This window comes from Passer domesticus, chromosome 2 (assembly GCF_036417665.1).
Source record: "Passer domesticus isolate bPasDom1 chromosome 2, bPasDom1.hap1, whole genome shotgun sequence".
Taxonomy (NCBI): Eukaryota; Metazoa; Chordata; class Aves; order Passeriformes; family Passeridae; genus Passer; species Passer domesticus.
Window position 1 is genome coordinate 67,483,785 of NC_087475.1, and position 16,573 is coordinate 67,500,357.

A 16,573-nucleotide genomic window follows, 5' to 3' on the forward strand; every position below is an offset into this window, starting at 1 on the left:
CATCTTGTCCAACTGACAGACTACTTCAGGGCTGACCAAAAGATAAAGAACATTGTTAAGGGCATAATACAAATATCTCTTAAACACTGAGAGGCTTCAGGTATTGGCCACCTCTCTAGGAAGTCTGTTCCAGTGGCTGACACACTCAGAAAATAAAAGCTGTTAAGTATAGAATTCCCCTGGCACAGCTTTGGACCATTTTCCTGTGTCCCAGAATATCAGAGGGAAGAGCTCAGCATCTCCCTCTCCACTCCCCCTCCTCAGGTAGCTTTAGAAAGTAATGAGGTCATCCACCATATAAAAAACATTTATTATAATCATTTCATGCCACTATTGTCTTCAGTTGAACCACTGTATTTCTTATGTACATGTTTGTAATTATTTCTGTCTCATATAGATTAGTAACATTTACTGGAATTCTTGTGTTCATTGATGTCATGCCAAATGAAATCATTGCTCTGTCATCATTCTTCAAAATCTGTATTAAGTTTGTGAAACAAAATGTTGTTTTCTTTGATCATTAAGTCACTGAGCACAAAGATTAAAAATATTTTACTGCTAAATTAAGTTCTAAGGGATATAATAGCATGATTCAATAATTCATCAAATATGTAACTCAATGACGTACAGTTAAGGTTTTGAAATCTAAGCAATCAGGATTTTTTATTTTTAGATACTGAAAATTGCCTTTAAATCATTTATCAATAAGCACCTAATGAGCAACCTCAGAAACAAGGATTCCTCTCAATTTGAAAAACAATTTCATTTTTTCCAAAGACATTCATTAATTTCTTTTAAAACATTTTTTAAATTTTTCGATTACAAATATTTAATGTGACTGTCTGAAATAATTTCTTATCACCTAAACTCTACCTATATAAGGAAACTCTTCCATATCCTCTCCATTATTTAGACACCAACCCTGATGGTCAGATTTAAAAAGCTAAATGGGCAAAAGCTCTATGTGATTTGTTGGTTGAGAGGCTAGTCTAGATGATCTTTCCCATCTGGTATTTAGGTCTGTGGAATAAACTTCTTTTTGACATCTTGAGTCTGCAATGCAAATTACTAAAATATACACCTGCAACATGGAATTTCCCTTTTGATACTACTCTTTTGTGCTACTCCTTTATAGGATGGTAATCAAAGCACTGCAACACACAAAATTGCTGATGTCTTTGTTTGTATTTGCAAACCAAACCAAACCAAACCAGATGCATTTCCTCAATGTGACTCCCATTGTATAACTCCTGTTACTGAGAAAAAGTCCTTACTCTTAGGCCTTAGCAAGATCTGACTCTGAACATCTTGCTCAGAGTGAACATGACATTCAGTTCATCTGCCCAAACTGTTGCTTTCTTCTTGAGTTTGCAGTCCTGCTTTAAAGTTTCAGGAAATTCAAGCTCTTCTTGTTACTTATACTTAGAAGCTATTATTGCCCGCATCTGTCTTCTTTAAAAAAAATTCTACCATTCCAGTCTTAGATTTTACATATTTCTTGTCATTCCTACTCAGGAGTCTTTGCTTTTAAGCCAAGTGTTTCCATTATGTCATCCTTTAACTAATTTATTTTTCTCTTTTGCATATGAAATACAAGACAGGATGATGAAATCTTAATTCATATTTTTAGATCTTTGGGATGGTTGTCTGTTGGGTTTTATTTTTTTAATCAGAGGAAACTCATGAAACACACATTGCTTTTTAAAAAGGCTCCTGGGATTCTAAGTGCACTACCTCCAACAATGGTTATTTCTAAAGCACAGACAAATTTGTTACATTTTCTTGAGTAAGAGATAAAAAGTCTTCTGAATTTTTAAATACAGGTTCTCTTCTCACTAGAACCACTACAGATTTTCAAAGTCTACAAAACATAAAGTAAAAGAATTTTTGTTTTTAAAAGAAAACTCTAATTATCATCCTTTGGTTGGCAGTCACTAAAATTTACAGGCATTTAAAAAAAATACAAAACCACTGCTTCTGTCTGGGATGCTACAATTGTTTCCACATGTGAAAGGCAGTATGTTACAGCAAAAAAGACTGAAGTTCCAGCTGTGCCAGGCCAAAAATTGCCAGTAGTACTTTTCAATACACCATTAACTGCATTTAGAAGTCTGCTAAATTTTACAAGTCACAAGTACGTAAAATACAGGCTCCACTTTTGTTTAGAGATGTCTAACTATTTTATCCTATGCAATATCTCAATTAATTCACTAGTTAAAAAATAAGTCCCAAAGGTCAAGAATGAAAAAATCCCATGAAGTTTTGGGAAGGTCGCAAATATAATTTCTCTACACTAACCACACCAAGAGCTGTCTGTTCCTATGGTAATTCCCTCATTTCTATGAGGCTCCCTTTCTAACCCTTTCTCTCCCTCTTTCTCCTCCTCAACAAAAGCTCCAAAAGTCTATTCTATTCTTTTCCTCTCTTTATTGTTCATTTTTCTTATCCTGCTCCCTTCCTCAACAAGACAGGAGTTCTGTAAATGGCCACCTTTCCACACAATTCCATTTCTCTCCTTCATCCCTCATTATTATTCCTTTTCAGACAGAGAGGCTTCTCACCCTGACCTGTCCAGTTAAACTCCACGGCACATGCAAGGCTTTAATCTGGACAAAAATTTTATACTGCTTTTTATTCTAGTATTTAAAACAAATTTTAAAAAGATCTTAAACTCACACATCACTGATCCATGATCATTTATACTGACCAGAATGCTGAGCTGAAAGCAGAACCTGGTTATTCTGTGGAAATGAAGACAGTGGTATTACACACTCATAGTACTACAGTAATTAAGCTCCAGATCCTGTGCAGGAATAACAAAGCTACAAAAAGAGAGAAGGCACCTGTGAACAATTTCTTGTTATTTTCCTCTCCACTGAGGCAGAAGAAAGAAACTTCTACTGTTCATGAAGATCTCCTGGAGAAAAATATGTGAAGCAAACTGCAGTCTGGACAAAACAGCAAAACTGAGCATCTTTGTCTGTATTCTACAGCCTGGTCTGGAAAGAAGAAGCATTCAGCCTAGCCTCCACTCACAGCTCTCAACAGGCCAATGCAGCAAGTGAAAAAAAACTTTGGTATTGTTGTAAAAATTCTGGGACTGAATAATTCTGAAGGATCCCTGACTTTCAAGATGGATGTCTATTTCATGAGCCATGAATGGTGACAGAAGCAGAAAGAGTTTGGATTGCAGCTTCCTGCACAACTGCCAGAAAAAAAGGAAAAGCTAACCAGGATGAGAATAAAATATAAGCACCCTAGACTTGTAAAATCCTTGGGGAGTGATTGGGATTGAAGCCAAGTAAGTAGTATTGGGCTATTTTCCATGGTTTTCAAAGATGCTTATGTCATCCAAATAGTGTACTGCCTCTTACACACTGCAAAATTTTACTCTGTACAGATAGAAGACAAAATTGTTTTGTGACCTCATCAGGTTCAATTCAATTCATTAGCTCTCATTTTTTATTTTGTTTAAGACACTGTATGTTTTTAATTATTATTTTCAGGAGCACAGAGTCCTTTAAGCATAGGCATCCTATTAATAAATAGGCAACAGTAATATCAGTAAGAATTTTTACTGAAACTTTGAAACTTCATCTATTTTTTCCAACTATTTTTTTATGACTAAGAGCTTTCACAGTGCATGCTTACAGATTATTTTAACCATGCTTTTCATTTTAACAGCTAAATTGTGAGCCTCTAAGAATTAAACAATTTTTTTAAAAAGCAATAAATGCATGGAAAGTTTCTGCAATGACAAACCTAATCTGGGAGGGAATAATTTTTTAAAGAACAAAAATACCTTAGTAATTCCACCTTTTCCAAGATTTTTCTGTCCATCAACTGAATTTATCCTTTTTGTAAGAAAAAGTCCCAAATTTTTTCCTTACTCTTCTTCCACTTCAGTTACATTTCCCTCCTCTATACTCTCCTCCTTTTGTCCTAGGAAATGCACATATGTTTGCATTCTATTCTGTAAAACTACTACACATTTTGTGTCACCTCCAGACAAATCTGGCAATATAAGAAATAAATAAAGGACTGCAAGTATTTAGGACAATATTTAATTTTTGTGACTTGGGCTCAATTACATGCAGCTGGTTTTGGTTGTAGGAACTGTAGCAAATTATGCTTGCTGTATAGCAATCTATACATGGCAGATGCTCAGGACACCTACTGACCAAAGATTTTAAACCCATTGACTTTTGTCTTGTTAAATCACCAAAGCATCAACTATTCAGACAGGGTCTTAATGAAGAGCTCCAAAGACCTGGTTGTCTGGAAAAATTTTCATCCACAATGTATCAATTAAAAAAGCCCCCAAACCCAAATTCTATATTAATTTTTCAGAAATTAAATTTTTAAAAATATATTCCTGAATTAAAACAGAAAAAAAACCACTGTAACATAGAATGGAAGCTAATGAAGTCAAGAGAGGCACAGATTAATGCAGTTTATTACAAGCAGTTGTTTTCATGTTATGCTTGAAGCTATCACTATAATGAAACATAACAAAATAAAAGTAGAGGTGAAAAAAGCCACAATTTTTCCATCTTCCCACATTGTACATTCTTCCTAAAATCCATTTTCACAGTGTTTGTTCATTCTCGTATAAGGTGATCCATTTAATCAGGCTTCTACAATATCTCTTATGAGATGTGTACAGTCAAATTATAGCCTATAGACCTCTGGAAATTTCTGCAATTATGTCTACACTTTTGTATCTGAATTTGACCCTGTAAGTGCTAATTAATCTGGCACCAGACCTAACAATATCTCTATATACATTGGCGTGAGCAACTCATCATATTCCTGCCTTTCTGCCACACATTTGCTTTGACTCTTATTTTCTGTCAAGCTATTGAAATCCTGTCCCTAAGTCAGTCTTCTACTCTCATCACTAGGATGCCCTTCCCTGAGCTCTCTGAGATCTTTTTGGTAAAGCCACATAGAAAATAACACACCAAGAGGAAGTTCAACCAAAACTTGAAAGAATGGGGCTCTATTAGGGACTGTTCATACCCTGCAGTAATTTTGCTAGTAGCTGACAAGAATTCCGATAATCATAAGCAAGTAGTCCTTTGAACTGCTGGGACACTGACATCTTTTATGTAGAAGTAAATAAATGAAGGTATAAGATTAAGTATAGAGAATATAATTGTTGTGGAAAATAGATGTTATTAATACCTCAAATAATGAGTGACCTTTGCTGCCAGAAGAATGACTTACACATGTTTCAGTGTAGAACATACATATCATATTTATTTCTACTTATTTTTACAATTAAGAACTTCCCTTCAGGAGAACAAAAAAGAAAATGAGGAAAACAGGGAAGCAAAGAGCAGAACAGGCCTTCTGAAATCTGGGCTGTAATAAAAGAGGAAACGGTACTTAATCATCAAAGAATGTATTTTAGCTGTGATGTTTTTTCTTCTGGTTTATTATTGAAATAAAACATGATGACTGAAGACTTTTTTAATGCTTGGAAAGCAGAACAGGCTCAGAAAACCACACTATCTAGTATGTGTATTTTGTTCTTGTTTTATAAACACAAAATGATACAAAATGAAAAATGTGACTTCATGTTCTACTTCTGCTTTGACAAAAAGAAATCTCAAATCCCTTGAATAAAATCTTTTCCTGTTAATGAAATAAAACAAAGTGAAGAATGTGGCAATATAACATTAGTGGTTTCATTTTTCATCTGAACAGAAAGTAAATGCAGGCTTATTTCTTTGCTCTCATCTCTGTCCTTCTATCACAAATCATCTGTCTTGTTCCCACCTTAAGAAGGTGCACTGAAATTTTGAAAGCCCATACTCTTTACTACAAATTGTGCTTATGATGAGGGTCCAGCCATCTGCCAACCTTCAATTTCTCCACTGCTGGACATAAGATCTACTTCAGAGAGCAAGGAAACCTTCAAAACTCACATCTGAAAAAGGATTGATGGGGAAGTAGGTAAAATGTACATATTGAAAGGTGTCATGTATAGTATTCATCAGGTTTCAGTGTATATTAGAATTTCAGTTTTGGAACAAGGGTATACTGTTACATTCAAAATAAATGTTCTCAGTTATTTGTAGGGTTTAGTTTATAAAGAAATAATTTTGTTTGGATTATTTCCCAGAACACATTCTTCAAAACTTCACTTTGTTCTTGACATTAATTGAAAACAATAATATAGATATACTGTATACAGGCTTCAAAATGGCATTAAAGAGGCACATTATCAATATGTTTAAAACATTTAGAAAGCTCAGCTTTGCATCTTTCTAAGTGAATGACTAGATACTTAGACTGAGTAATATCTGTTCCAATAAACTACTCTGTGGGAAATGTTTTGAATAATGGTTAATTTATGCTGAGGTAATGACAGCATAATACAACTGAAATCTGTGCTAATAGGAAAAAAGAAGCCCCTTCCAGCTATTTCTGTTACAATTGGCTGCAGTTATTTTCACATCTCTCTCCCCTGCATAAAATATTACTTTAAGTGTATGTGAAAATGCTTGTTGCTAATTTTAAAAATCAATAATTGGTACCTGTCATCCATATGGAGAAAAACAAAAAAAACCCCAGACAATAAGGAAGAAATTTTCTTGCACAAGACCTATATTTTATATATTTCTGCAATAAAAGAAAGCAATTGTGGTTAATGTTCTTTCCATATCAGCAAAACATTAAACAGTTTGGGTAAGTCTCCAGGGCTTGAAATGCACATGGAATTTCAAATGTAGATGAGAATGAGAAAAACAATTTATTCCAAATAATACTTCAGGTAGGTTGAAGTATTAGAAGAAATTTTTCTGGAATATGGGTTATTTACTAATTCACTGCAGTATTCCTTTGATGAATGAATGACCTGAAATATGTAATAAATAGGCTGATTCAAGTCTCATCAGCTTAATAAGTTACCATCAGCTCTTCCATTTGAATGGTTGGTGGAAAGCTGGTGCTGCTCTTTGAGTGGCAGTGCTTAGCTCTGCCTGCTTACAGACCATTTTAATCACAAGTACCACTAATAATAAACAAATCCCAAACCTTCTAGTAGGCTATTTTGGACAAAAACCCCACCTGCACGCCACAAACAAATGCCACTTGTTTTACTTTAAGAGACTGTGTCTTTTCTTGATTCTGAAAAGGTTCTGAAATCCCAAAAACATGCAACAGCATGATCCAGGAATGGTCATGAATTCAGATCATCACAGATTCTTTGAAATACTGACTATCTCTTATCTATAATACATTCATTAACTGGAGATATTATGATCAATCATTGATCTAGCTGTGGATAATTGTTTTAAGCAATGGTAGAAGGGCATTTTTAAACTTGAGTCCTATGGATCAGAATATGATTTTTGACTTCATGTCATAAATGGCTTGTATTACTTAGGGTAGGCCCTCCCAAAAAGTAATTTCATAGTCAAATTGGATGCATAATTAAAATGTTTTGGTAATTCTGAAGAAAACACCTTCTGAAAGCCCTTTTCTCTAAACAACAAGCATATGGAAGTGCACACATTAATATCCAAGTAGAAGCCTATACATTAGGCAATTACTGTGCGGTAACTGACCTCATGCAATTTATATTAATTCCTTATTGAATATTCTGATTTAATAGAATCTATCTTTTCCTATATTTTGTGTCTTCTGAAGGAATCTTTACCTACAGAAATAAATATCTTACCCTCAAAAAGTGCCTGTGTTTTGCTTCTTGATCTACAGAGAGTTATCATAACAAAGTGACAGCAATATTAAAACTCTGCCTTTTCCCTTTAAAGATACAGTGCTCTGAAACTCGCCAGAAAGACATACAAATCATTATATTACATCCATACATGCTCCCGGAGTGAAACATTCAAAAAATCCATTACTATTCTGTTGATAATCCCTTAATGCAATAAAACACACAGGCCAAATGTACTACAAAAAAATCAAGGGTTTTTTCCCCAAACCAGTATAATTTGGGAAAAAAAATCCTTGCTCTGTGTGTCTAGGAAAAACATTGTTTGAAATGAAGAAGTAGATTTCTTGACAAAAATCAATAGAATACAATACATATTTCTTAAGGAATAGAGCTCTTAGCATACAGGAAAAGAATTTCTACTTTGATGGCAGTTTTTACTTGAATTCCTTAACTTAACTTTGAAAAAAGCAGATATTGATACTACATGCAGCCTCCAACTAATTTGACCACTATCCATATTCATGCTTAAACAGGACTGCTCCTAGAAAGGAAGCAAAGACCATTCCTTGTATGGAGGCAATTAAATACAAGTGAACATATAAGTGGCCAGTGCTGTGGGTACAATTCAATCAAGCAGATCTATGGGGGTGGTTTTGATATTCTTGTCACATCAAAGAAACAGCTCCCAGAAGAAAAAGATCTTAACAAGTTAAAAATGAAATCAGAATAAATATTAATAACTCTGAGAGAAAGGAAGAACAAGCACTTGGTGGCAAGGGCTGGCGCTACCTTGAAAGTGTTATATAGTGTTATTAGAATAGTGTGTTAATTTTTTCCTCATAAATTTGCCAGGTTCAGTCACCAGGGAAGGGCTAGCACTCCAGCTCCCTTTGTTAAAGATATATCTATCTTGCTGAGTCTTGACAGCCCTATCATGTCAGCCCTCTGTAGTAGCAAAAAGTGTTTCAGCAAGAAGAGGGGGGCGAAAAGAAAGGAGAGAAAAAAAAAAGTGAAAACTGATGTGATCTACTCTGCTTCCTGTGGGCATATTTCACTATAGCAGATCCAGAGGGATGCTTTGTTATTCCTGTCAGATCAAAGAAAGAGATAACAGAAGAAAATATAAGAGGAAAAATATAACCCAGAAATGAGGGTAGCTGAAAAGCACTGCAAGACTACTGCATCATTATGACTTTTCAAATTATTTAAATATGCTAAATATCAAGTCATCACCAAAGAAATAAATATTGCATAGGCCATATGCTCTGTTAGCTGCCAGAAAAACTGTCCTACTAGGATTAGTTTACGGGCACAACAACTGCCTGTCAAACACTAGCAATTTTAATCATTTTTCAATTTGCTGTGTGCGTTGCAAGTATGCTCAGGTATCTTGACAGGTGCTCAGGAAAAATATCTGAGCCCACTAGGTTCACACTGCCTTGCTTTACTACATCCTTGCAATAACTCCTGCTGGACTGGGGGGATGCAAGCAGTCACAGGAAAGTCATTGTACTGCACTGCTAAGTTGGATTTGCAGCTCAGCACAAGGATGATACAAAGCTAGCCTTAAGTCCAAAGCAAACCAAAAGCTGAAACAATTTTTCAAAATATTTCTAATCATAAACAAGGTGAAAGTGTACAAAAAGGAAATAAACAGAGATATGGCTATGATTAAAAAAAAAAAAAAAACAACAAACCAAACCCCAACCCAATTAAAACCCCCAAATAGTACTTTTCTGCGAGTTATATGTGCATTCAGTACTACAGGTGATTAGTCTTTTATGAACTAAGCTGTCCACTTAATTATTTTGTGTTTCATCTACAAAGCATTAAATAAAGGTAGTAATAAATAAAAATAATTTTGTCTCATATATTGCACTTTCCAATGACCAGTATGGCTGTATTGTTTCCTTTCAGCCACAACACTTCGTGTCATACAAGTTCCTAACATGAAAAAAACTACAACTCAATGCATTTTTGAGTGCCTTAATTTTCAGGTGTTTGGAGAAAAAAGGGGCTCCTAAAATTTACAGATATTATGGGAGAAACTAAGGGAGGAACTATATTTTACCAAAGAAGTGGAGCCATAACATCAAAGCACTATAAATAAACCAGATTTCCTATATTGTTCTTTATATATTAGCATTCTCAGCATCAATTCCCTGAAGTCAGCCAAGTCTGTCTAGTGGAAAAGGATTTGGATTATGATGTAAACTAACAGTAAAGACAATTCCAAATAACATCTAATGTCCAATATAACTACTGTTTACATATTAAAAAGAGATACAGGCTTTGTACCGGGGATGTTCTGTCATGTTTCTCCACAGGAGAAGACTGTCATGGTAAAGTTCATTATCAATTACTGCCTTACAACTACAAGATGAGTTAAGCTGTCATAATTTTCTCAGCCAGAAATCCTGTGCTGTCAAAGAATGTCAATTTTTAATCTGACAAAAGGAAGAAAATTATCTGTTATTCTGACCTCTAATTTCTTGACATTTTAATGCTGTAATTGCTGTGGTTAGTGCTGCAACCATTATTCCACCTGTCAAGTAAGAATGAATCAATATCCTTAAGCTGTTCAAGTTTTAGCTTCCACCTCACTGCTTTTACTTTAAAAAAAGGTTGAAGTGGAAGAAAAAAAAGAAAGAAAGAAGGATGTTCCTGGAAAATGTTTATTTTATTTTGTTACACATTGTTTTCCTCCTCATTACAATATGAAAATCTTTTTGCAATATGTGACTAAGAGAGCATTACAGCTGATAGAACTGGAGAATTTACCAATTTCTAATCATAAGAGATTGAAACAATGAAATTTAATTTTATACTTTTATTCCATGAGGCATGTAAATCAGGACTTTCCTCTTGCCCTTGTAACAGCTTGAGGTAAATTATTGCGACCAATTACTTTTTGGTCAGTGGTATCAGAAATTATGAAGTTGTTTGAAAAAATCAAATTGACTATGTTGAAATGAAACCAGTTTATTTTACCCATCCAGCGCAGATCTTAAGTTGTTAAAGAGGCATTCCAGGGGCAGATGTGTGTGATTTCATAGACTGAAGTAAACTAAAACTTAATGCTATCCCAGTATTATGGTTTCTATCAGTAGGAATTTTCTATATAGAAAATGAAGAAAAAGTCAGATGGAAAATCTGCTATTCAATAGATCCGCAAAGAACAATAACACAGGATGGTTATTTTTCCAATGCTAAACAGTAGAGATTTCTTGGAGAGCTCCCAAAGCATATGAGAAAGATGTAAAGAATGGCAGGGATCAGTTGTTCCACTGCTGAATATTTTTCTGTAGATAGATGACTACAGAAGTAACTTTAATATTCTTCACAGAAAGCAAAGAACATATTTTTAGTGGTTAAGTGAGGTGCTTAAGAAAAGGGTGAAAGTGAAAGGGCCAAGGTACACTATAAACAGGTCACAGGGCTCCACCTTTTGAAATTACATCTTTCAATCAGCTCAGACATAAATGGGAAGATATTTTTTATTTGGAGACTTATTTCACTGGACAGATTCACCTGGGACTCAGTTCAATATGAAATTAGTTATGGCCACAGTTACTGCCATACTTGAGCCTACTGGTGTCCAAATGGCTGCTGCCAATAAGGTTGTGTTGGTTGGTTTATTTTACAGCCATGTATTAAGAACATTCACCATCTTCTGTGACACAGGACCACAACATTTTGTTTTATTTACAAAATAAACATCATGAGCATTTGGGTACTGAGAGATGCCTTTTCCTGTATAACTTCATGGTGCAATTAATTCTAAATTGCAGTGTTTCTAAATTAAAAGGACAGATACCATCACTTGCCACTGTAAAATAGGATAAACAATTTTTATTACTATTTTAAAGGTGCTAGTGTTCTTATCCTTAATTCCTGTATTTGCAAGGGACCTTAAGAGGCTTTTAAAATATCTTTTTGCTTTTAATTAATTTTCTGTAATATTTACCAAAAAGCTAGAATAAAGTCAAACAAACCCAAACAAGCACAAACTGAACAACAACAAAAAAGTAGAAACTCCATCATATATACTCACAACAGAAATGTGACCACCAAATACATGGTCCTCTATATCATCAAGGTGTTAAATGCTTTATTATTGGCCAGAGAATGTGCACTAGTTTCATAAACAGATCCCAGAAAAACAGAAAGCAGGTCTAAATTTATCTCTATTTAAACATGTACTGTAAATTCTGATTAAAAATAAATTAAAAGTATTTTTAAAGTTTATTATGACAAACAAAAAATCAACAATCCTGAGATCTCTTTGAAGTAAAAGCATACTATTTTTAAATGGATGCATATGACTTTATTATCTATGTATGACAAAAATAAGGAGGATTTATTTTTTTCTGTTAAATTTCTCTTCTCATTGTTATCAATGAAATTTATGTACAAATCTAACTGGTTGCAATGAAGATTAAGTTGTGGTTTTAGAAATTTACAGTGTAAATTGCCTAAGAAGATGTTTATATGTTATTGATTTAAAGGGCATGGGTTAGATGTACAAGTGAGTGAACAAAAACATCTCCATGAATTTTCTTAAATTTCTGATGACAAGATATGCAAGCAAGTAGAGCCCCAGGAGAGCTGAAGAGTCTCATCATGTCATAATATGTTAGATAAGGTGCACAGACAGACAGACAGACCTCAATCCTACAAGCTGCCCTGTGGGAGTAGACCCTAAAAGTCAAGACATAGGAGTCTGCCCATGCAGATCAGGACCCTAAGCCATGCAAATCCCTTGTATTCATGGTGCTGGACACCTGCTTTATACTTTAAAAAGCATTGCTTCTTCTTATGTCTAGAAGAGAATTACTCTTCTGATGCTCAAAGTTTTAAATCCAGAGAATTACTATGTAGATGTCAAGATAATATATTTGAGGCAGGGGGAGTCAAAGCAATTGTGGTCAGTCTTAAAGCTAAGAAAATATTAATTGTTTAGAAAGTCTAAGCATTACACAGTGCATGTAGAGAAAATTCAGTTCTAGGAAGCCGAGGGTCTGAATGGATTTTTAGTTTTACTCCTAAAAAAATCATCAAATGTAACAGAATGCAGCAATGCATTGGTAAAAAAAAAAAACAACCAAATGAACAAACAAATAAAAAAACCACACAAACCCCAAAAAACCCAAACCAAACCAAAAACCAAACCGAATTAAAAAAAACCAAAACAACACACACAAAAAAACCTCCATGACAAAACTCAGTAGTTAGCTGAATGAATGCTTTCTGGAAACTACTTCTTTCTGAAATATGTAGATTTCTCTCTGCAAGATTGGAAACAAACAAACAAACAAACAAACAAAACCCCATTGCCTGGCAGTGTTCATTATTCCTGTTTTGCATACAGCAGATGGCAGCTATCTGGGGGAATGGAAGATTGTGTGTAGAGCTTCATCACAGCAGTACTCATCTAGCAGCTGTTGCTTCCTCACACTTTCCACCAAATTTCAATTGTTTTAGCCAACAAATGAATGTTGCTAGAAAATCATCATGCAAATTAATAGGTACTAGAAAACCATCATGAAAATTATTAGTCTTAGTGAAAACAAATACAGTCACTGGAAGGAAATGTAGAAGGATATCTAGAACAATTTTCTTTTAAAATTTACTGATTAATTTAAAACACTCACTTATATATATTCCAAAAGTATATATATATTTCATTCATACACATATATAAACATACGTACTTGAACACACAACAAATAGAAAGCATTTTCTTTAACAGTTTGATTCTACTTTACGTGAGTAAAAGTAATTTAAACATTTGCAGCAGACACTCTAGAAAATACATTCTTTTTCAGACACATTCTCACCAACATCATCTGACTGTAAAGGTTAGATTTTTTTTTCCTCTACATCTACAATGTAGGTTTTTTTCCAGTTTTTCAGTTCTACTAAGTGAACTTAATACAAGTAAATTATAAAATGTAGCAGACACTGTATTAAAGAATATACATTACATTATAATTTCCTACACCATAAATGAATATTAAATCTATTAGGTCCATTTGTTTCATTGCTAGTTTATCCACACTTGCTTCTGAAATCACCTGAAGCCTAAATTCTGAATCAAGTCAAATGCATCCATTTTTTTTGGCAGTGAAAGATGGAAAAAGTACCATTTCTTGTGAGATGACAGCAGTTTTTAGCATGAAGTGACAGTAAACACCTACCTCCCTGAGGACAGGATCAGTGATACTGTCCAGGTTCACAGAGCCTTCATATGTTAGGTAGTGGAAAACGTTGAGTGCACGCACAGCTTCTGGTCCTCGTTGCTTGTAGCCAAATATAAGGTCAATCCACTGATGAAGCTGACATGATACAAACTCGCTTTCCAGGGCCTGCAAGTGAAATTCAGGATTAGGAAGTAACTAAGAAAACATAGCGGCAACATTACATTTTCTCTTCAGCTTTATTTGATATATTTGAGATCTTTCAAACATTAAAAAAATTTAACTTATTCTATTGAAAGAAGCAGTAAAAAGATATTATCTTTTTCCTTCACCTTTATATCATGCTGATTTTCTTCTCAGCTACTGAGTTTCTCCTAGCTGCAAGTATTTTAATAATTTCTGGGCTTTTCAAGTAGTTTTTTACAATGAGACTGTAAAAAAGCAGTCTTCCAACTCATTTTCCAACTAGTTAAAATTAGTTTTAAATCCAAAATGGAGATTCCTCCATTGTTTTTATCACAGTGCCACTACTCAGCACAAACACGTCCCAGCTAGGACAGCGCTTCATGTGTTTCTGAGGAAATTTCACATTTTACAAGCTGATAAACTTTGAAAAAAATTATTCATTTTGTTCATTTACATCAAAAGGAGGCTGCTTCAGAACTAATCATCAGGCACAGCAGTACCATGCCATGCCCTGTTTACTGGCAGCAGCCCCCTCCTCACCACCCCACAAGCAGGACTAGACTCAGACAAGGCAAACCATGCCTGGGTCATCATGCAACGATTCCTCAGAGATTTTCCCTGTATTGCTCCTCATGGAAGAGGAACTCTCCATGCTTTGGTGGAAAACTGGACCCTTTTCTGTCAAAACCAGTGACTATTTTCTCTGATGAAAATGGATGGGAAGGCTCAGGCTTAAGAGCTGACCCGTAGCTCAGTTTTCAAGGGCTTAAGTTCAGCATACCATAAAAAGCTATAAAGAAATGTTGCAGACAACCATACAAAATTTTGTTGTTTCCTTTTCAAAATCAGAAGCCATCATATGCATAATGCAATATTATTATAATAGCATTAACATTGCTTAATATTAAATACTATTAAACTAATACTATTTAGTTTCAAAGCATGCCTCCCAACAAATAATTTTAAAATGTCATATCCTTAATTATATTGTACTGTGCATGTGCAATATGATACAGTCAGCAACTACGTCATTCCATATAATCTTTTCTATAAGATTTTTACATCAGTTAGAGTGGAGGATGCAAGGATAAAATTAAGTATGCCACAGCAACAACCAATAAAGCATTTCCTTACATTTAATTGCTCAATTTTTAATGTTCCTTATGTATGTAACAAAGCTTTTTAAAAATTTTGAATTTGAAGTTGGTTATCTTTCTAGCATCCACTTCAAATCCATTTGCAGCAATCAGCATAAAAATTCTCTTGAGCAACTGAATTCTGCATATTTATAATTTCTTTTGATCTGTATCTATTTACTATTATTTTATTTATTTAGTCATTAAATAAAATAATCAACAAAAAATAGGTAATCAACAAAAAAAATAGGTATTTCTTTGGTGAAAAATTAGCATTTTTATTTCTCAAATATTAAGAGCATTTCAGAAAAACAGCAGAACTTTTGATTACTCAAAGATCAGACAATACATTTGAAAAAATCGATGCTTCGTTTAAAAGAGCATGTCTCATACTTTTCCCATCTAATATCCTCTCACTGGTGTTAGAATCACAAAAACATGGAACCATTGGACAGTTTGATTTGGAAGGGACCTTAAAAGGTTATTTAGTCCAACCCCACTGCAATGAACAGGGACATCTTCAACTACTTCAGGTTGCTCAGAGCCTTGTCCTGTCTGACCTTGAATGTTCCCAGAGATCAGACATTCACCACACCCCTGGGCAACTTGTTCCAGTGTTTCCTCATCCTGACTATAAAAAATTTCTTGCTTACATCTTGTCTGATCTATCTCCTTTTCATTTAATGCCATTACCCACTGCCGCATCTCAACAAGTTCTGCTAAATAGTTTGTCCCCATCTTTCTCATAGGACTGTTTAAGTACTGAAAGGTCACAATAAGGTCCCTCCAGAGTCTTCTCAAGGCTGGACAATGACAGCTGTCTCAGCCTGTCTTCATAGGAGAGATAATCCAGACCCTGGTCCTCTTTGTGACCCTCCTAGGGACGCTCTCTAACAGGTCCATGTCCTTCCTAAGGACCCCAGAACTGGATGCAGCACCCCAGGTGGGGTTCCAGAGCAGAGCAGAGCACACGGGCATAAACATCTCCCACAACCTGCTGTTCATGCTGCTTTTAAAGCAGCCCAGGATGAAGTTGGCCTTCCAACCTGCAAACAGACTTTATTGGCTCATGTCCAGTCTCTCATCCACCAGCATCTCCATGTCATTTTGGCAGGGCTGCTCTCCATCTGTTCGTCCCCCAGCATGTGTAGATACTGGGGGTTGCTCTGACCCAGGTGCATCACCTTGTACTTGGTCTTGTTGAACCTCATGAGATGCCCATGGGCTGCTTCTTTTACTTGTTCTGGTCCCTCTGGATGATATCCCAGCCCTCAGGTGTGCCAACTACACCACTCAGCTTGGGACCATCTGCAAATCTGCTGAGGGTGCACTCGATCCTACTGTCTATGCCATTGTAGAAG

At 35.0% G+C, this 16,573-nt stretch overlaps 1 protein-coding gene across 9 annotated transcripts in view; it reads right to left on the bottom strand.

The window, feature by feature from the left end:
- Positions 1–16,573, bottom strand: part of NBEA (neurobeachin) — a 452,703-nt gene that overhangs the window by 32,409 nt on the left and 403,721 nt on the right. For all 9 annotated transcript variants that reach the window (XM_064409011.1, XM_064409015.1, XM_064409017.1 and 6 more), the window contains one exon: positions 13,891–14,058. In XM_064409011.1, coding sequence (XP_064265081.1) covers positions 13,891–14,058 — 168 coding nt within the window. The remainder of the gene's footprint in view (positions 1–13,890; positions 14,059–16,573) is intronic.